Source organism: Oncorhynchus clarkii, unplaced genomic scaffold (assembly GCF_045791955.1).
Source record: "Oncorhynchus clarkii lewisi isolate Uvic-CL-2024 unplaced genomic scaffold, UVic_Ocla_1.0 unplaced_contig_6576_pilon_pilon, whole genome shotgun sequence".
In the NCBI taxonomy this organism is placed as follows: Eukaryota; Metazoa; Chordata; class Actinopteri; order Salmoniformes; family Salmonidae; genus Oncorhynchus; species Oncorhynchus clarkii.
The window spans coordinates 73700-95550 of NW_027258031.1; the positions used below are offsets into that span (position 1 = coordinate 73700).

Below are 21851 nucleotides of genomic sequence, written 5' to 3' on the forward strand. Positions count from 1 at the left end.
ACTGTTACTATCCATTCTACCATTAGGTTGGTACCCAAACACTGTTACTATCCATTCTACCATTAGGTTGGTACCCCAACACTGTTACTATCCATTAGGTTGGTACCCCAACACTGTTACTAACCATTCTACCATTAGGTTGGTACCCCAACACTGTTACTATCCATTCTACCATTAGGTTGGTACCCCAACACTGTTACTATTCATTCTACAATTAGGTTGGTACCCCAACACTGTTACTATCCATTCAACCATTAGGTTGGTACCCCAACACTGTTACTATCCATTCTACCATTAGGTTGATACCCCAACACTGTTACTATCCATTCTACCATTAGGTTGGTACCCCAACACTGTTACTATCCATTCTACCATTAGGTTGGTACCTCAACACTGTTACTAACCATTCTACCATTAGGTTGGTACCCAAACACTGTTACTATCCATTCTACCATTAGGTTGGTACCCCAACACTGTTACTATCCATTCTACAATTAGGTTGGTACCCCAACACTGTTACTATCCATTCTACCATTAGGTTGGTACCCCAACACTGTTACTATCCATTATACCATTAGGTTGGTACCCCAACACTGTTACTATCCATTCTACCATTAGGTTGGTACCCAAACACTGTTACTATCCATTCTACCATTAGGTTGGTACCCCGACACTGTTACTATCCATTCTACCATTAGGTTGGTACCCCAACACTGTTACTATCCATTCTACCATTAGGTTGGTGCCCCAACACTGTTACTATCCATTCTACCATTAGGTTGGAACCCCAACACTGTTAAGCTGAAGCATTGACCAAAGATAGGGGTCAATCTCCCGAAGAAGGTTGATCATCCTGGAACACGACTCAGTTCCTTTTCTCAACACCATGTCGATGATGTCACGTGCCTTCTCTGCCCTCTCAGCTATCACCTTCACTGACTCCATTTCCTCCTGGTTGATGACTGTGTGTTGCAGGAGTCCGTCCAGCAGTTCATTCAGGACAGGTCTTGACACTCGTTTCACAAACTCTGTCCGTACAGAACGCAGCTGCAGTTTTGCAGAACGAGCCGGACCTCCTGCCCCCAACAAGAGTCAGGTTACAAAATAATTGCATTTGTACATTTACATTTCAGTCATTTAGAAGCAGACTCCTAAAATAAAAGTATTGAGAAAACATTCTGTTTTACAATAACGACCTGAACATATCACATATTCACATTTAGGGACGGTTTCACAGACATAGAAAAACAGACTGGGGCATTCAGAACCAGGCTAATCTACATCAACTCCTGGAGGAGATGTCATTGGGGCATTCAGAACCAGGCTAATCTACATAAATTCCTGGAGGAGATGTCATTGGGGCATTCAGAACCAGGCTAATCTACATCAACTCCTGGAGGAGATGTCATTGGGTCCTTCGGAACCAGGCTAATCTACATCAACTCCTGGAGGCGATGTCATTGGGGCATTCAGAATCAGGCTAATCCACATCAAGTCCTGGAGGAGATGTCATTGGGTCATTCAGAACCAGGCTAATATACATCAAGTCCTGGAGGAGATGTCATTGGGGCATTCAGAACCAGGCTAATCTACATAAATTCCTGGAGGAGATGTCATTGGGGCATTCAGAACCAGGCTAATCTACATCAACTCCTGGAGGAGATGTCATTGGGTCCTTCGGAACCAGGCTAATCTACATAAATTCCTGGAGGAGATGTCATTGGGGCATTCAGAACCAGGCTAATCTACATCAACTCCTGGAGGAGATGTCATTGGGTCCTTCGGAACCAGGCTAATCTACATCAAGTCCTGAAGGAGATGTCATTGGGTCCTTCAGAACCAGGCTAATCTACATCAAGTCCTGGAGGAAATGTCATTGGGTCCTTCAGAACCAGGCTAATCTACATCAACTCCTGGAGGCGATGTCATTGGGGCATTCAGAATCAGGCTAATCCACATCAAGTCCTGGAGGAGATGTCATTGGGTCATTCAGAACCAGGCTAATATACATCAAGTCCTGGAGGAGATGTCATTGGGGCATTCAGAACCAGGCTAATCTACATCAAATCCTGGAGGAGATGTCATTGGGGCATTCAGAACCAGGCTAATATACATCAAGTCCTGGAGGAGATGTCATTGGGGCATTCAGAACCAGGCTGATCTACCTCAAGTCCTGGAGGAGATGTCATTGTTCTTGAAGACAGTATTTTATAATCTGGACTAGTCCAGGTCCTACACTAAACCCTGTTGCCCTCAAGTCATTGGTTTGTACATTGCATTCGGAAAGTATGACTTGTTCCACATTTTGTTACGTTACAGCCTTTTTCTAAAATCAATCTATACACAACATCCCATAATGACAAAGCAAATAACAGGCTTTTGCTAATTTTTACACATGTATTAAAAGATACTCGAAATCGAGCTGATGGATCTTGTTTCCATTGATCATCCTTGAGATGTTTCTACAACTTAATTGGAATGAACCTGTGGTAAATTCAATTTATTGGAATGCACACACCTTTCTATATAAAGTCCCACAGTTGACAGTGCATGTCAGAGTAAAAAACAAGACATGAGGTCGAAGGAATTTGTCCATAGAGCTCTGAAAAAAAGAAGATCTCGAGGCGCAGATATGGAGAAGGGTACCAAAAAAATATCTGCAGCATTGAAGATCCCCAAGAACACAGTGGTCATTCTTAAATGGAAGAAGTTTGAAACCAACAAGACTCTTCCTAAACCTAGAGCCAAACTGAGCAGTCTGGACAGAAGGGCCTTGGTCAAGAAGGTGATCAAGAACCCAATGGTCACTCTGACAGAGCTCCAGAGTTCCTCTGTGGAGATGAGAGAGCCTTCCATAAGGACAACCATCTCTGCAGCACTCCACCAATCAGGCCTTTATGTCAGAGTGGCCAGACGGAAGCCACTCCTCAGTAAAAGACACATGACAGCCTGCTTGGAGATTGACAAAATGCATGATAAGACTCTCAGAGCAGGAAAAAGATTCTCTGGGTATGAAACCAAGATTGAACTATTTGGCCTGAATGCCAAGCTTCACGTCTGGAGGAAACCTTGCATCATGCTGTGGGGATGTTTTTCAGCGGCAGGGAATGGGAGACTAGTCAGGATCGAGGGAAAGATGAACGTTCAAAGAGATCCTTGATGAAAACCTGCTCCAGAGTGCTCAGGACCTCAGACTGGGGCGAAGATTCAGATCATGAGAAACAAGATTCTCTGGGTATGATGAAACCAAGATTGAACTATTTGGCCTGAATGCCAAGCTTCACATCTGGAAGAAACCTGTCACCATCCCTACAGTGAAGCATTGAGGTCGGCAGCATCTGTACAGTGAAGCATAGAGGTGGCAGCATCATACTGTGGGGATGTTTTCAGTGACAGCGACTGGGGGACAAGTTAGGATCAAGGGAAAGATTAATGGAGTAAAGTACAGAGAGATCCTTGATGAAAACCTACTCCAGAGCGCTCAGGACCTCAGACTGAGGCGAAGGTTCCCCTTCCAACAGGACAACATCCCTAAGCACACAGTCAGGAAAATACAGGAGTGGCTTGGGGACAAGTCTCTGAATGTCCATGAGAGGCCCAGCCAGAGTCCGGACTTGAACCTGATCTAACATCTCTGGAGAGACCTTAAAATAGCTGTGCAGCAACACTCCCCATCCAACCTGACAGAGCTTGAAAGGATCTGCAGAGAAGAATGGGAGAAACTCTGTGCTGAGTAAAGGTTCTGAATACTTATGTAAATGTGATATCTGTTTTTGCTTTGTCATTATGGGGTATTGTGATGTCATTATGGGGTATTGTGATGTCATTATGGGGTATTGTGATGTCATTATGGGGTATTGTGATGTCATTATGGGGTATTGTGATGCCATTATGGGGTATTGTGATGTCATTATGGGGTATTGTGTGTAGATTGATGAGGAAAGAAAACAATTGAATCCATTTTAGAACAAGGCTGTAACGTAAGAAAAAGTGGAAAAAGTCAAGTCAATACTTCCCGAATGCTCTGTAACTCTCATGGTTACTTACTTGTTGAACTGGTGTCAGCGATGTATTCATCTGAAAGATAAACAAAATTAGGTTATATCACTCTAAATAGCATCTGGTACTAAAGTACAAAGTTATGAATGACATAGGCTCCTTCCTACCTGTTGGTACTATTTCTTTCCACGCTGTCGTCTCATCATCACCAAATAATTCCATCGCAATGTCAATCCCTGTCATTTTCACAACCGCCCTGAAAAAGCTTGGTGTGGTGTCTCTATGTATGAGATGAACCCTCTGGAGGGGGAGAGAGATGGTGAGAGAGAGAGAGAGAGCGAGAGAGATCAATGCATAGAACTGTGACTGAAATGTCAGATTCATGTTCTTAGTCAACTAAAACTGTACCGGTGGATTGATGGAGGTTGAACAGGGAATGTTCAGTCTGAAGGAACTCTTCAGCTTGAAAGACCGCTCTGGTCTTGTGTTGGGAAACCTTTTAGACCCTTGAAACTTTATTTCCTGTTGTTCCACAGCCTGCGAAACGAGGCACGGAATGCCCAGCCAGTCAATGTATAGTCTGATTCAAACATGATTCAGAAAACTCAAAAAGCATTGAGGCCATTCATTAATTTCGAAATCTTTTCCATTAACTTCTTGAGAATACTTGACACGCAGACGTCCCAAGTATGCCCCTGGAAATGCAAATGCGCTACGCTAAATGCTAAATGTACTCGTTACAACTCAATCTTTGATCAAAATTCACAAGCAGGGTATTGAATTAAAGCTACACTCGTTGTGAACCTAGCCAGCAAGTCAGATTTTTAAAATGCTTTTCGGCGAAAGCATCAGAAGCTATTATCTGATAGCATGCACCCCCCAAAATGCCAGCTCGACACGTAAACAACAGATTTTGCGATAGCCGGCGCTACCCAAAACGCAGAAATAAAATATAAAACATTCATTACCTTAGACGAGCTTCTTTCTTGGCACTCCTATATGCCCCATAAACATCACTATTGGGTCTTTTTTTCGTTTAAATCGGTCCATATATACCCAAAATAGCTTTGTATGGAAGCTGTGTCATTCAGAAAAAATCAACGTTTTTAAACGCTGCGTAATTTTTTAAAATTAAAAAAGTCGACGATAAACTTTCACAAAACACTTCGAAATCCTTTTGTAATCCAACTTTAGGTATTAGTAAACGTTTATAATCTATCAAAATGATTACAGGGCGATGTCTCTTCAATAGGTCCTCACTTCAAAAACAATGCCATCTGATCTCTCCTTAAACTGCATCCGGGTGAAGACTGGGAAACTGGAGTTCAGACAGATGTATTTTCCAACAATTAATTCAATTGAAAATTAGTACAATGGCGCCATCGTGCGGAATTTGTATGAGGTGCAGGCAGATTCCCATTAAATTCTGTTCTCTTTTAACAACTGGTGGAAGTGACTTATGGAAATTATTTTTTGCTTTCAGAGAGCAGTTTTTCTTGCGTTTTTCAATGAAACACACGATCTGTTATAGTCACAGCCGTGATTTAACCAGTTTTATAAACTTCAGAGTGTTTTCTATCCACACATACTAATCATATGCATATACTATATTCCTGGCATGAGTAGCAGGACGCTGAAAAGTTGCGCGATTTTTAACAGAATTTTCAAAAAAGGTGGGGGTAGAAGTAAGAGGTTTTAAGGAGAATAGCAACACACTTATCTTCATGTAATGAGTGTCAACATAAACTGCACCATTGGTTAGTTAAGGTCATCTCTATAATAATGGTACCTCACCTGTATCTGGCCGGGGTTACTGGGGAACAGGTATAGGCGTGGAATTAATGTTTCCCTTTTCACTGTCAGATAGAGCATCAGCTCACAGTGGACATCTACGTTCCAAGAAAGGATATAGCTCAGTATAACAGAGATAGCTGAGAACTTGGGATGGAGAATCTTAGCATGGAATCTGGTGACCTCATGCACTTCCTCTAAAGACACTCCATGTTCCTCTACATGAAGAATCTTCATCTCATTCCTCAGGGAAGGGTTGGTCCCTGAACAACACAATAAAAAGGAGACAGAAAGACAAATATTGTATTATTCATCCAACTAAGACACAAAGAATATGCAGTACCAGATCACAGTAAACTCAAACTCCCAGAACAGTTCATTCATTAACTCAGGAAGTGAAACTCAGTTACATGGAAACATCTTTCTGAATACTATTTCTATATGGTTTTACCCAAACAGAAACAGTGTGGCAGATGAACTTCCTCCAGTTCACCTAACTCCATAGTGATGTCCAGCAATGGACCACCTTGTGTGTACTGCATGTCTTTCAGAAGTTGACTGTAGGGTTCCCAGTTCCTGAAGTGATACTTCAGAATGACATCTCTCTCACACAGCCAGCGGAGCCCAGACACTGTGCACTCATAACTCCCTTTGGGTGTCCTGTGCCTGAGGGCAACAACAAGATATGGTAGAGAGGGTCAATGGTCAAATGGAGAGGTTGGATTAGAAGACTATTCCCAAAGGTAACGGGGAAATACACTAGCAAGTGGAATGAAATGTTACAAGTAGTTATTTTACCTGAACATTGTCACTCCCTGGACAGTGGAAGTCAAGGGTTCAATCTGAAGCCAGTGTGTGGAGTCCTGAACAAGGACAAGCATGTCAGTAATATATGTGGGGCCTGTTTCCTGGACACAGATTGAGTCTAGTGCTGGACTAAAAAGCATGCTCAATGGAAGTTTCAATAGAAAGTTCTTTAAGGTCCAGGACTAGACCTAATCTGTGTCCGGGAAACTGGCCCATTAACCAAAGTAACGAATCTAATGTATTTATTCAATGTTACATGGAATGCTGGGGATTTATCAATTAAACTGTCTAATGATAAAATATGACAACAGGTAAAATCCTGCATGCCTCCAAGCAGAACACAGGACTGTCTATATCCCAGTATGAATGGTTGGTCAGAACACACCTGGCTTTGAGACTGTGTTTATATTACTAAAGCAGAACACAGGACTGTCTATATCCCAGTATGAATGGTTGGTCAGTACACACCTGGCGTTGAGACTGTGTTTATATTACTAAAGCAGAACACAGGACTGTCTATATCCCAGTATGAATGGTTGGTCAGTACACACCTGGCTTTGAGACTGTGTTTATATTACTAAAGCAGAACACAGGACTGTCTATATCCCAGTATCAATGGTTGGTCAGTACACACCTGGCTTTGAGACTGTGTTTAAATTACTAAAGCAGAACACAGGACTGTCTATATCCCAGTATGAATGGTTGGTCAGTACACATCTGGCTTTGAGTCTGTGCCTGACTCCTGCAGGTATGTAAAAGTGAGAATTGACATTATGACTTACCTCAACATGGTCACAAGTCTTACAGCTCTGAGGAATCCCTGAAGTCAAAAGTAGTTTAAAATTGACAACATAATAATTAATTAATAATTATTATATAGACTTGTAATAAAAATGAATATAACTTATATAATATAATAATATATAATGTTTTGTAGACGTTGGGGTCTGATTTCTGGTAGATTCTAGGATGAGAGCTTAAAGGTAGAGTCAGCTAAATTATGTTGTACGAGCAGAACCACAGATATTGTGATGAGCAAGATGCCCGACTTCTCTCTCACACAGTCACACAAAGTATCTGCCCAGGTGCAAGGGTTCTCTTCACTCTCTTACAGTGTGGTAGTCACGGGACCAAAACAGCAGAGAAGATTAGCCTTGCTCTCTAATGTTCTTTGTTGTTATGGAAGTTCACCCATTATGCTGTTTACCTTTGTGCGTCTACGTCGTATCGCTGACTCTACCTTTAAGTTTGTTTTCACCAAATAGATCATGATTGTGTTCCTTGTCAACTCAAGTATAATGAATGCTTTTTATCGTATTTTGATTTTTAAAACAATTATCAGTTAACTCACATGTCTCAGGTCCAGGCTTGATCCAACACTCTCCACCATGGTCGCTGGTGATGGACAAGCAGGAGGACAGTGATTAAACTAAATATAACTTATAAAGGCTTGATATAGCATACATACATACGGTCTAACTGTCTATAGGTCCAACAGAACACAATAAAACACACCACTACTACTAATCTAACTGTCTGTAGGTCCAACAGAACCCAACACACCACTACTACTAATCTAACTGTCTGTAGGTCCAACAGAACCCAACACACCACTACTACTAATATAACTGACTGTAGGTCCAACAGAACACAACACACCACTACTACTAATCTAACTGTCTGTAGGTCCAACAGAACCCAACACACCACTACTACTAATCTAACTGTCTGTGGGTCCAACAGAACACATTAAAACACACCACTACTACTAATCTAACTGTCTGTAGGTCCAACAGAACGCATTAAAACACACCACTACTACTAATATAACTACTACTAATCTAAGCCCATAGAAACACATTGAAGAACACATACATAGAAGACAGTCAAAAAATAAATCATAAGACAAGGTTTTGAAGTGTCTTTCCTACATGTAGGAGATATAAGAAAGCTTTGGCAATATGTTTTGGGGGGTTAGTGACAACACTACCTTCAAATGGAGAACACCATCGTGTTCGTGAAAATCGGCCCTTTTCATTGTGGGGTCAGATGAGTTTGTAGCCAAACCGGTTCTGACGCTACAAACACAAGTTAGCACGTTGACAGTTCTGACAAAACGCTCTGCCACCTTTCACCGTGGATGAGGTGGATTGAAACACAGATATATCTATCTTAAACTGGCGGATGTGTCACACCCTGATCTGTTTCTCCTGTCCTTGTGATTGTCTCCACCCCCCTCCAGGTGTAGCCCATCTTCCCCATTATCCCCAGTGTATTTATACCTGTGTTCTCTGTTTGTCTTTTGCCAGTTCGTCTTGTTTGTCAAGTTAACCAGCGTTTTTGTTCTCAGCTCCTGCTTTTCCCAGTCTCTCTTTTTCTCGCCCTTCTGGTTTTGACCCTTGCCGGTCCTGACTCTTAGACCACTTGCCTGACCACTCTGCCTGCCCCTGAGCCTGCCTGTACCTTTGCCCCACCTCTGGATTGTTGACCTCTGCCTGCTTTGAGCGGTTTATCGCCTGCCCCTGTTGGAATATTAAACTATTGTCAATTCAATGTGTCTGCATCTGATTCCTGATAATACGAACTGGCCATGACTGACCCAGCCAGCTGCACAACGCCATCTCCACCCAGTGAGCCACCATCGATAGGCACGAGGAATTGCTTCGTCGCCTTGTGGAGGGGGGTCCAAACGTTGGCTGAATGCCATGACCGGGCGTTGGACAGTTTGCTGGAGCAATTCCACGGGTTGTCGGGGAGGCAGCCTCAGCTGCTAGCAGCGCCGTCTGATTGGTCACTCCACCTTCTCGGGAGCCCCGCTTACCTCCTACAGAACATACCTCCTTACCTCCTACAGAACATTTCAATGGAGAGCCGAGCACCTGCCGGGCATTCCTAGCTCAGTGTGCTCGTCTTCGAACTTCAGCCTTCCTCCTTCCACTCGGATCACTCTAAGATAGCCTACCTTATCACGCTGATGTCCAGGAGAGCTCTCACCTGGGATACTGCCATGTGGGAACAACAGCCGGCCAAATGCGCTAGTCTGGAGGGGTTCGTGGAAGATGTGGGGAAGGTTTTTGATGCCCCATTCTCCGGGCGAGAGGCCCCCCGGAAACTAATCCAGCTTTGGCAGTACTCCCGCACATTGGAGGCACTGAGGCACTGAGGCACTGTTCGATATGTTTCTGCACAATGTCTCGAAGGAGGTCAAGGACGAGCTTGCAGCGCGGGAGTTACCTACGGAGCTCAATTCCATCATCACTTTGACCATCTGAATCAATGGGCGATTATGGAACAACGGAGGGAGAGGAAATTGGACTACGATGGTTCCGGATGTCGCCGCGTTTGTCTCCACCTGCACGGTCTGTGCTCAGAATAGATGTCATAGATGGCTCTCAAAGTGCTTGATAGGAAGCCCAATAGCCATCATCATTGTCACATTCTTAGAAAGCATGAGCTCTTGAGTTGGGAAAATCTTGTGCAATACACCGACGCATGTCTTGTATTCAAGATCCTTAATGGCCTGGCTCCCCCTCCACTCAATATTTTTGTTAAACAGAAAACCCAGACATATGGCAGCAGATCCACAAGGTCTGCCATGAGAGGTGACTGTATAGTTCCCCTAAGGAAAAGCACCTTTAGTAAATCTGCATTCTCTGTGAGAGCTTCCCATGTCTGGAATACACTGCCATCAGACACACATAACTGCACCACATATCACACTTTCACAAAATGCTTGAAGACATGGCTAAAGGTCAATCAGATTTGTGAACATGGTCCCTAGCTGTGTGTTGCCGCTTTCCATGTTGTCTGTTGTCTGTAGCTTGTGAGGTGTGGAAACACTTTGTTGCTTTTATTAATTTTGTCTTGCTGCTTTTTGTTTTATGTTGCTCTGTCTGTATGCTACGTCTTGCTTGTCCTATGTTGCTCTGTATGCTATGTCTTGCTTGTCCTATGTTGCTATGTCTTGCTTGTTCTATGCTGCTATTGTCTATATTGTAATTGTTTTTAATAACCTGCCCAGGGACTGCGGTTGAAAATTAGCCGGCTGGCTAAAACCGGCACTTTTACTGAAACGTTGATTAATGTGCACTGTCCCTGTAAAAATAAAAATAAACTCAAACTCAAACTCAAGAATAAGACTACTCGGCAAGCTCCGGCTGGTCTTCTGCAACCACTGCCTGTCCCTCACCGTCCCTGGTCCCACATATCCCTGGATTTCGTAACGGGTCTCCCACAGTTTGAGGAAAACACTGCCATCATGACCATGGTTGACTGGTTTTTCAAGGCCGCTTACTTCATTCCACTCCCAAAACTACCCTGGTCCAAGGAGACGGCCCAGCTCATGGACCAGCACGTCTTCCGGATCCATGGACCTCCCGTGGACATGGTCTCCGACCGGGGTCCTCAGTTCTCATCCCAGTTCTGGAAGGCGTTCTGCACCCTCATTGGGTCGTCGGCCAGCCTGTCCTCTGGGTTCCACCTCCAGTCCAATGGCCAGTCGGAGCGAGCCAAACAGGATCTTGAGACAACTCTGCGCTGCCTGGTCTCCTCTAGCAGGAGGAAGAGATCAGCGCACCTTCTGCCCAGATGTTTGTCCGCCGCTGTCGCCGTACCTGGAGGAGAGCCCGGTCGGCCCTCCTCAAGACCACCTCCAGGAATCGACGACAAGCGGGTCACCATCGGACCCCGGCTCCCCGGTATCGTCTTGGGCAGAAGGTATGGCTATCCACCCAGGATCTGCCGCTCCGGGTGGAATCCCACAAACTCTCCCGCAAGTTTATCGGCCCATTCCCAATCTCCAAGATTATAAGCCCCTCTGCTGTTCTTCTTCTGTTGCCCTGTACCCTTTGTATACATTCCACCTTTCATGTGTCCAGACTCAAACCAATGTCTCACAGCCCTTCGTCTCTGGTGTTTCCAGGCCCACCCCTCTACCGGCTTACACAGTGAGGCATCTCCTGAAGATTCGACCTTGGGGCAGGTGGTTCCAGTACCAGGTTGACTGGGAGGGTTATGGCCCAGAGGAGAGGTGATGGGTCCCTGCCAGGGACATCCCGGACCTAGGCTTCATCGCAGATTTTCAATGCTGACACCACGGTCAACCAGGTATGCCCCCAGGTAGGACGCCAGGTGGCGCCCCTAGAGGGGGGGGGGGCACTGTCACTCCATGATCTGTTTCATCTCCTGACCCCTCCTGTCTCAGCCTCCAGTATTTATGCTGCAGTAGTTTATGTGTCGGGGGGCTAGGGTCAATTTGTTATATCTGGAGTACTTCTCCTGTCCTATTCGGTGTCCTGTGTGAATCTAAGTGTGCGTTCTCTAATTCTCTCCTTCTCTCTTTCTCTCTCTCGGAGGACCTGAGCCCTAGGACCATGCCCCAGGACTACCTGACATGATGACTCCTTGCTGTCCCCAGTCCACCTGACTGTGCTGCTGCTCCAGTTTCAACTGTTCTGCCTTATTATTATTCGACCATGCTGGTCATTTATGAACATTTGAACATCTTGACCATGTTTTGTTATAATCTCCAACCGGCACAGCCAGAAGAGGACTGGCCACCCCACATAGCCTGGTTCCTCTCTAGGTTTCTTCCTAGGTTTTGGCCTTTCTAGGGAGTTTTTCCTAGCCACCGTGCTTCTACACCTGCATTGCTTGCTGTTTGGGGTTTTAGGCTGGGTTTCTGTACAGCACTTTGAGATATCAGCTGATGTACGAAGGGCTATATAAATAAATTGGATTTGATTTGATTTGACCTGTCCTTGTGACCGGCTCCACCCCCCTCCAGGTGTCGCCCATCTTCCCTATTACCCCCTGTGTATTTATACCTGTGTTCTCTGTTTGTACGTTGCCAGTTCGTCTTGTTTGTCAAGTCAACCCGCGGTTTTGATCTCAGCTCCTGCTTTTCCCCAGTCTCTCTTTTCTCGCCCTTCTGGTTTTGACCCTTGCCTGTCCTGACTCTTAGCCAGCATGCCTGACCACTCTGGCTGCCCCTGACCCTTGACCCTGAGCCCGCCTGCCGACCTGTACCTTTGCCCCACCTCTGGTTTACTGACCCCTGCCTGCCTCGACCTGTCTATTGCCTGCCCCTGTTGGAATATTAAACCATTGTCAAATCAATGTGTCTGAATCTGGGTCTTACCTTGATTCCTGGTAGGATGATTGAAGAGGATTTTGTTATTATGTTACCTAGAATGATTGTTACCTAGATCGATGACTCACCTTTGATTGTGTCGATCGTCTATCTGACACAGAGTGACTGAGGAGGAGGAAACCTCAAACCCAAACCCAGGATAGAGGGGTTCAGTGAATCTGGTGTGTTCTGTGTAAAGGTGTGTCAGTGTACCAGAGGAGGACACACTATAGAAGGACAAAGTACCAGCTGACCAGTCCAGATACACTCCAACTCTGTTAGGAACTGGATCAGAGATGGATCTTCTGACACTGACTCCGGGATGGTAAAAGTCATAACCGCTATCAGAGCAGAATAAACACCAGGACTTCCTATTGAGTCCAATCCAACTGTCATCCTCATCTCCCCTCCTCTTCATTCCTTTGTACACCACACCAATGTAAATCTGGTCACCGTCCATCTCCACCACCCAGTAATAACGACCTCCAGATAAGCCTTCTCTGCAGAGAACTTGGAAAAGACAATCAAATCTGTCTGGATGGTCTTCATAATGTTGCTTCTCCAACACCCATGTCACCTTCCTGTTCCCCTCAGAGAGTATCAGGTGTGGGTTTACTGTATTTGGGTCCAGGGTGAGATGACAAGCATCTGTAGACAAAAAGGAGAGTTTGATCAAACCACATCTTCATATAAAATGTTACAGTGCAAGTATTGATTAGTTACCATAGTTCTGAATATACAGTTAATTAGGATTGAAGAGACTTACATTTCCTCAGCCCTGATTTCAGCCTGCACTCTCCACCATGATCCACACTGTAGGAGAAACAGGTTATTGACTGACGAAGACCTAATAAAGCAGTCAACATTTAAACCATATTGTTGTGTTCTGGTGCACTATCCAAGTTCATTACTAGAGACATACAGGTATTCTATCCTAGCTACTGCATACAGAATGGAAACATACAGGTATTCTATCCTACCTACTGCATACTGAACAGAGTACAATTCATTACTAGAGACATACAGGTATTATATCCTACCTACTGCATACAGAACAGAGTACAATTCATTACTAGAGACATACAGGTATTTTATCCTACATACTGCATACAGAATGGAGTACAATTCCAACAGGATATCAGAGATGCAGAAGAAGAGTATTCATGTGGTGATGATGTATGCTGTGTTGGAGTGCTCAGCCTGCTGAGTAAACTTCCCCCTTAATTCTACCATCAAGTCCTCATGTTACTGAACCTACTCCACTACATACAGTGGCAAGAAAAAGTATGTGAACCCTTTGGAATTACCTGGAATTCTGCATAAATTGGTCATCAAATGTAAACAACAATAGACAAACACAGTCTGCTTATGCTAATAACACACAAACAATTCTACGTTTTCATGTATTTATTGAACACACCATTGTCACGATGTAAACCACGATGTGCTAAGGTTGCATAATGGTCAAATTTTCTAAGACCAAAACATGGCGGGGTACGCTGGTTAAACATTACAAGTCTACCAGAGGATAAGACTAGAAAACATGGAACTCTTACATACAACTGTTACATGTTAAAATGGTTAAGAACTACAACTCTACGGAGACCATTCAGCTGTAGTTTTGGCTGTAGTTTTGGCTGAACGGTTGGAAAAGAGTTCAACTCTGAGACTATCAACTCTGAGACTATCGATTGGATTTAATAACTGGTTGAAGCTCCTTCAATAACCTCAAACCAAATGTTTTCTGTTGTTGCGGATCAGACCTGCACAATGGTCGGGAGAAATTCTGGACCATTCATCTTTACGAAACTGTTTCAGTTCAGCAATATTCTTGGGATGTCAGGTGTGAACCGGTCTCTTGAGGTCCTGCCACAGCATCCCAATCGGGTTGAGATCAGGACTTCTGTGTTTTGGGTCATTGCCCGGTTGCATCACCAATCTTCTGTTGAGCTTAAATTGGCGGAGAAGATAGCCTTCCTGCAAAATGTCTTGATCAACGGAAAAAATGAATTCCCAAATTTATAATAGCAAGGTGTCCAGTCCCCGAGGCAGCAAAGCAGCCCAAAACCATGATACTCCCTCCACCATACTTTACAGTTGGGATGAGGTTTTGATGTTGGTGTGCTGTGCCTTTTTTTCTCCACACAGTGTTGTGTGTTCCTTCCTTCCAAAAAACTAAACTTTAGTTTCATCCACAGAATATTTTGCCAGTAGCTCTTTTTCTTCAGATGTGCAGCAATGTTTTTTTCTGGCATCTTCCGTGGCGTCCTCCCTTGAACACCATTCTTGTTTAGTGTTTTACATATCGTAGACTCGTCAACAGAGATGTTAGCATGTTCCAGAGATTTCTGTAAGTCTTTAGCTGACACTCTAGGATTCTTCTTAATTAACCTCATTGAGCATTCTGTGCTGTGATCTTGCAGTCATCTTTGCAGGACGGCCACTCCTAGGGAGAGTAGTAACAGTGCTGAACTTTCTCCATTTATAGACAATTTGTCTTGCCGTGGACTGATGAAAATCAAGGCTTTCAGAGATACTTTTCTAACCCTTTCTTAATCTTAGGTCTTCTGAGATCTATTTTGTTCGTGCTTCACATCAGGCAATGTTTCTTGTGAATAGAAAACTCAAATTTTGTGAGTTTTTTTTATATGGCAACGTAGCTCTAACCAGCATCTCCAATCTCGTCTCATTGATTGGACTCCAGGTTAGCTGACTCCTGACTCCAATTGGCTTTTGTAGAAGTCATTAGCCTAGGGGTTCACATACATTTTCCAATCTACACTGTGAATGGTTAAATTCTTTATTCAATATAGACAATAAAAATACAATAGTTTGTGTGTTATTAGTTTAAGCACACTGTGTTTGTCTATTGTTGTGACTTTCATGACCAACTGATGCTGAAATCCAGGTAATTCCAAAGGGTTCACATCATTGGTATTGCACCTGTATGACACAACCGCTGCTCACACTATTAGGACATCTATTCTGACTTACTTCAGCTTCATCAGTTTATATGTGGGATCCACCAGAGCAGCTGAAAGCAGTTCCCCTGCAGAGTCTCCTGGGTGATTGTAGCTCAGGTCCAGCTCTTTCAGGTGGGAGGGGTTTGACCTCAGAGCTGAAGACAGAGCAGCACAGCCCTCCTCTGTGACCAGACAGCCAGACAGCCTACAGAGAGACACAACAGCTGTCTCGGTTGGTGTACTGGTGTCAATCGTCTTGTAGGACACCAATACATTTGTCCATGACACAAACATTTTGATGAAATATTAGATTTTCAGAGTATTTATTTCACTAAGCTCAGTACCGACCTGACTGAAACAGCTGTACTTACCCCAGTGTGTGTTTACAGTCTGGATCCTCCAGTCAAGCAGACAGCAGTGTAACTCAGCCCAGTACCAACCTGACTGAAACAGCTGTACTTACCCCAGTGTGTGTAGTTTATAGTCTGGATCCTTTAGTCCAGCAGACAGCAGTGTAACTCCTGAGTCCTGCAGGTCATTGTCTCTCAGCTCCAGTTGTTTCAGTTGTGAGTTGGGTGAACTCAGGACTGAGGCCAGATCTGAACAGCAACCCTCTGTCAGACCACACTGACCTAGACTAGAGGGCAGAAGAACACATGATTAACACATGTTGAAAACATCCACATAATAACTCATACTGAAGATAGTTAACTCACACTAGTGTCTGTATGTTGCAGAGTGGACTGGTTAGTCCAACACAGAGCAGCTCCACTCCTCTGTCTCCCAGGTCATTGTAGCTGAGGTCCAGTTCTCTTACGGGGGAGTTTGGTGTCTGCAGAGCTGAGGCCAGAGTCTCACAAGATTCATATGTGAGGTTACAGCCGGCTAGTCTGGAGAGAGGAGATATAGTGATACACTTTTTCTAACACAGGCTGGACCTCTGCAGGCAGAATGAGAGCAAAGTACACTGACCCCAAAAATATCAACTCAACATGCAACCACTTCAAAGATTGAACTGAGGTACAGTGCATTAGGAAATCAACTAATTGAAATTAATTCATTAGGTCCTAATCTATGAATTTCACATGACTGGGAATACAGATATAATTCAGAAAACCAGTCAGTATCTGGTGTGACCACCATTTGCCTCATCTCCTTTCGTATAGAGTTGATCAGGCTGTTTATTGTGGCCTGTGGAATGTTCTCCCGCTCCTCTTCAATGGCTGTGCAAAGTTGCTGGATATCGGCGGGATCTGGAACACGCTGTCGTACACTTTCGATCCAGAGCATCCCAAACATGCTCAAAGGGTGACATGTCTGGTGAGTATGCAGGACATGAGAGAACTGGGAAATGTTTTAGCTTCCAGGAATTGTGCACAGATCCAATATGGGGCTGTGCATTATCATGCTGAAACATGAGGTGATGGCGGCAGATGAATGGCACGACAATGGGCCTCAGGATCTCGTCACTGTATCTCTGTGTTTTTTTCAAATTGCCATTGATAAAATTCAATTGTGTTCATTGTCCGTAGCTTATTCCTGTCCATACCATAACCCTCCCGCCGCCATGGGGCACTCGGTTCGCAAAGTTGACATCAGCAAACCTAAAATTAAGTTGGATGCGGCTTATGGTAGAGAAATAAACATTGAGTTCTCTGGAAACAGCTCTGGTGGACATTCTTGTAGTCACCATGCCAATTGCATGCTCCCTCAAAAGTGTCATGTCTGCAACAGTAGGGACATGAGAAATTCATGTTCAAGTCATCAAATGCTCTGAAAAAAGAAAAATTATCTGCAAAAAAATGAATCAATTGCTAGCTAGCTAGCTACGTCTATCTTCGCTGGACCTGTGTTCACAATGTGTCCAATTGACTTCGCTAGTCCTGTGTTCACAATGTATCCAATTGACTTCGCTAGTCCTGTGTTCACAATGTATCCAATTGACTTCGCTAGTCCTGTGTTCACAATGTATCCAATTGACTTCGCTAGTCCTGTGTTCACAATGTATCCAATTTCGGTTTTGCTTTCTGTAACTTTGTTGCTTGTCCTCTCTGCATGTATAGGCGCTTATCGCGTCATCATATCTTTTCCAGCTGTCCCGTAATCTGATTTGAATGTGCATTCTAGAATGCCCTTCTAGCCAATCAGAAATGAGCCTTCAACAATGCTGAGGAATAACTCACGTTAAAAACATACCAACTCACTCAAGATATTTAACCTTTGTGTGGTGCCTCCAGGAATGTGGCCGGGGGATAGTCACTGTTTTGAGTGTCAGCAACACCCCACAACCAGCATTGTAGGTTGCAGCAAGCTAGGCTGCCGCAAGCTAGGCTGCCGCAAGCAAGCTAGGCAGGGCTATATCCACTCCTGAGTCCACTTAGCCTCGTTATGCAGCAACGCTCCTGGGACATTTAAGGTGTTGCTTTAGTTCAGCAAGGGAGAGCTCCTGGCTGCACATTGTGGTCTCCACAGGAAAACTAGCCGGACTGCAAGTGAAGCTGGGTAGTAGCCTAGCTAGTTTTCATTCAAGTTAAGTCTAACTCTAGGTTCAGATCATTAGAGCCTTTTGTTTTCAGTTACAGTTTGATAACCTTAGTGATTCTATTATTTTGAATAAATGTGCCAGACTAGCAGGTTTACACTCCTATGTGTTAGACTGATATGGTTCCATCCTGCCAGCCACACCAAGAGAGTCGTAACATTTATCTTATATATTTATCACATTTTATGTATATGTAATAACTACGAATAAATAAACAATAAAGAAACAGGGGATACTGAAGATATTTAACTCACACTAGTGTCTGTATGTTGCAGAGTGGATTGGTTAGTCCAACACAGAGCAGCTTCACTCCTCTGTCTTCCAGGTCATTGTAGCTGAGGTCCAGTTCTCTCAGAGGGCAGTTTGGTGTCTGGTGAATTGAGACCAGAGTCTCACAGGATTTATATGTGAGTTTACAGCCATCCAGTCTGGAGAGATGAGATAATCTGTTAGATATACAAATCCTTCATTATAATGATACTGTATACATCAACTCAATAACAGAACTTACAGTGCTCTCTTGCAGGTTTTCACTACCGGCATTAACCTCTGATAACCTTTCTCTGATGTGTTGTATCTCTTCAGTTTAAACTTCTCCAGCACCTCCTCTGACATCAGTAACAGGTAGGCCAGGGCTGAACATTGGTCAGGTTTTAGTCTTGTTTCTGAAAGAGTTCCTGAATGCAGGGAGTTCTGCATGTCTTCAACTAGAGAGTTGGCACCAAGTTCATTCAGACAGTGGAACAAGTTGATGATCCTTTCTGGTGAGGATTCCTCCTTGATCTTGTCTGAAAGGAACCTGACTGTTCTCTCAACTGTTTCCTCATTGGTCTGTGTTGTACTTCCTGTCTGTGTCAGAAGGCCTCGTAACAGATTCTGATTGGACTCCAGTGAGAGACCCAGAAGGAAGCGGAGGAACAGGTCCAGGTGTCCATTCTCACTCTTCAGAGCCTGGTCCACTGCAGTCCTGTGTAAGTCAGACAACTGGATTGACTCCTTCTCGTCATAATCACTAGTGGGGGAGAAAACATTTTCCTTCTTGTCCAAACAAGATTCTAAAGCATGCACTGCTGCTAGAAACTCCTGAATGCTCAGATGCAGAAAGCTGTAGACCTTGTCTTGGTACAGCCCACATTCTTCTTTAAAGATCTCTGTACACAATGCTGAGTACTCTGACGCCTCTGTGACATCAAGGCCACACTCTCTCAGGTCCTCCTCATAGAAGATCAGGTTGCCCTTCTGCAGCTGTTGGAAAGCCAGCTTTGCCAGTTTCAGGATCATCTCTTTGTCTGACTGAGACAGTTCCTTGGGGTTTGTCTCTGTGGCTTTGTTGTACTTCTTGTTCTTCGCAATGATTTGGAAGAGAATGAAATGTGAGTACATCTGGGTCAGAGTTTTGGGGACTTCATCCTTCTCTGCCTCTTTCAGCATCATCTCAAGGACAGTGGCTGATATCCAACAGAAGACTGGTATGTGGCACATGATGTGGAGGCTCCTTGACGTCTTCATGTGTTTGATGATTTCACTGGCCAGATTCGGATCTTTGATTTTCTTCCTTAAGTATTCCTCCTTCTGTGGATCATTGAACCCTCGTACCTCTGTCACTTGGTCAACACACTCAGGAGGGATCTGATTGGCAGCTGCAGGCCGTGAGGTTATCCAGAGGAGAGCAGAGGGAAGCAGATTCCCCTTGATAAGATTTGTCAGCAGCACATCCACTGAGGTTGGCTTCGTGACATCACAGCATTTCTCATTGTTTTTGAAGTCTAGAGGAAGTCGACACTCATCCAGACCATCAAAAATGAAAACAGTTTTGGTTTCACCATCTTCAATGCTGTCAATCTCTTTCAGCTCTGACAAGTAGTGGGAAATATGTTGCATCAGACTGTATTGGTCCTTTTTCAGGTTCAGATCACGGAAAGGAAGAGGAAACATGAAATGAATGTCTTGATTTGCTTTTCCTTCTGCCCAGTCAAGGATGACTTTCTGCACAGAGACTGTTTTTCCAACACCAGCGATTCCTTTTGTCAGCACAGTTCTGATTGGTTTGTCTTGTCCAGGTAAGGGCTTGAAGATGTCATTGCATTTGATTGGTGTCTCTTGTGTGGTTTGTTTCTTGGATGCCATCTCTATCTGTCTAACCTCATGTTCATTATTGAGCCCTCCACTTCCACCCTCTGTTATGTAGAGCTCTGTGTAGATGTCTTTGAACAGACTTTGGTTTCCATGGTGTCCAATTCCTTCAGATATGTGTTGATACTTGTGTTTCAGTTTAGCCTTAATCTCTTGTTGGACTGTCAGCAGAGTTTGACCTGAATGAAAACAATGAGAGTTGGGACTCATAAGTTTGTTTGTGTGTTTGAAAAAGGCCTTTGTACCATTCTTTGTAATATTGTATGAAACACAGTCTTACTTCTTCTGTCCAGAAGGTTGTGTGTGATCTTTAATGCATCCTCACTGTCCAAACTCCCCACTTCATTATTTTCATCTGGTAATGGTTCCTGGCTGAAAGCAGGTGGCTGATCACTCCTCATTGATAGCAGGCTGGTTGTAGGTGACTCTGCTCTGGGCTTCTGGACACTGAACAAAACAGGGAGACAGATCACCTCATCAAAATCAAATCAATACCTCATCTACTTCCTTTCAAAAACACTTATATCTTTAAGAGAACTGTATATTTTACATTTAATCTCTTACCTCTTCGAACTGGTGTCTTGGGTAATTCTGGAGGCAGTGTTCCCCTCCTCTCTCTCCCCAATTAGACTCATTTTAGAGGCAGTGGTCTCCTCCTCTCTCTCCCGATATCGACTCCTTTTAGAGGCAGTGGTCTCCTCCTCTCTCTCCCCAGAGAGACTCATTTTAGGTGTAAGTCGCAGCTCACTCAGCTACAATAAGAGATAACAGAACAGTCAATATTTCTGAACATTGAAGAACCATTAACAATGACAACACATTTACTGTCTTTGGTCAAAGAGTTAAATCAGAGAATTCATGTTGCATTTAAACATACGCCTTCCAATATGTTATTAATTTGATTTGACTTGGATCCCGATAAGCTGAGTCCATAACAACAGCTAGTCTACCTGGTTGGATCCCCTGACTCCATAACAGCAGCTAGTCTACCCGGGGTACACACAACTAAAAGAACATTACAGTTTAGACTGAAAGACGTTAGTAGACATTATGAACATTTACCAAGGATACATTACAAACAGTTAAAATAGCTGGCAGGTATTTGTTCTATACCAAGTGTAAGGTTCTGCTTTTTATTTGTGTTCTGGAACGTATCCCTGTTTCTTTGTGGTCTGGAACGTAGCCCTGTTTCTCTGTGTTCTGGAACGTAGCCCTGTTTCTTTGTGGTCTGGAACGTAGCCCTGTTTCTTTGTGTTCTGGAACTTAGCCCTGTTTCTTTGTGGTCTGGAACGTAGCCCTGTTTCTTTGTGTTCTGGAACGTAGCCCTGTTTCTTTGTGGTCTGGAACGTAGCCCTGTTTCTTTGTGTTCTGGAACGTAGCCCTGTTTCTTTGTGGTCTGGAACGTAGCCCTGTTTCTTTGTGGTCTGGAACGTAGCCCTGTTTCTTTGTGTTCTGGAACGTAGCCCTATTTCTTTGTGTTTTGGAA

General features: G+C 44.0%; 2 protein-coding genes and 1 long non-coding RNA gene across 3 annotated transcripts; all 3 read right to left on the reverse strand.

Moving 5' to 3' along the window:
• Window positions 1-774: 774 nt before the first annotated feature.
• LOC139394591 (uncharacterized) lies at window positions 775-5871 on the reverse strand. The gene is made up of 5 exons (XM_071142695.1): window positions 5794-5871; window positions 4408-4536; window positions 4167-4299; window positions 4046-4077; window positions 775-1092 (listed from the first exon to the last, which is right to left on the reverse strand). Exons 1-5 carry the CDS (start codon window positions 5869-5871, stop codon window positions 775-777), a joined length of 690 nt encoding a protein of 229 aa, XP_070998796.1.
• A 404-nt stretch (window positions 5872-6275) lies between these two features.
• LOC139394593 (uncharacterized) lies at window positions 6276-7417 on the reverse strand. The gene is made up of 3 exons (XR_011629834.1): window positions 7380-7417; window positions 6589-6653; window positions 6276-6456 (listed from the first exon to the last, which is right to left on the reverse strand). It is a non-coding gene; the product is annotated as an uncharacterized lncRNA (long non-coding RNA).
• A 5395-nt stretch (window positions 7418-12812) lies between these two features.
• LOC139394586 (protein NLRC3-like) lies at window positions 12813-21090 on the reverse strand. Its single transcript, XM_071142691.1, has 9 exons — window positions 20930-21090; window positions 20646-20812; window positions 18744-20544; window positions 18487-18660; window positions 16407-16580; window positions 16154-16327; window positions 15722-15895; window positions 13494-13540; window positions 12813-13375 (listed from the first exon to the last, which is right to left on the reverse strand). The coding sequence occupies exons 1-9, from the start codon at window positions 21088-21090 to the stop codon at window positions 12813-12815; spliced, it is 3435 nt and encodes a 1144-aa protein (XP_070998792.1).
• Window positions 21091-21851: the final 761 nt, after the last annotated feature.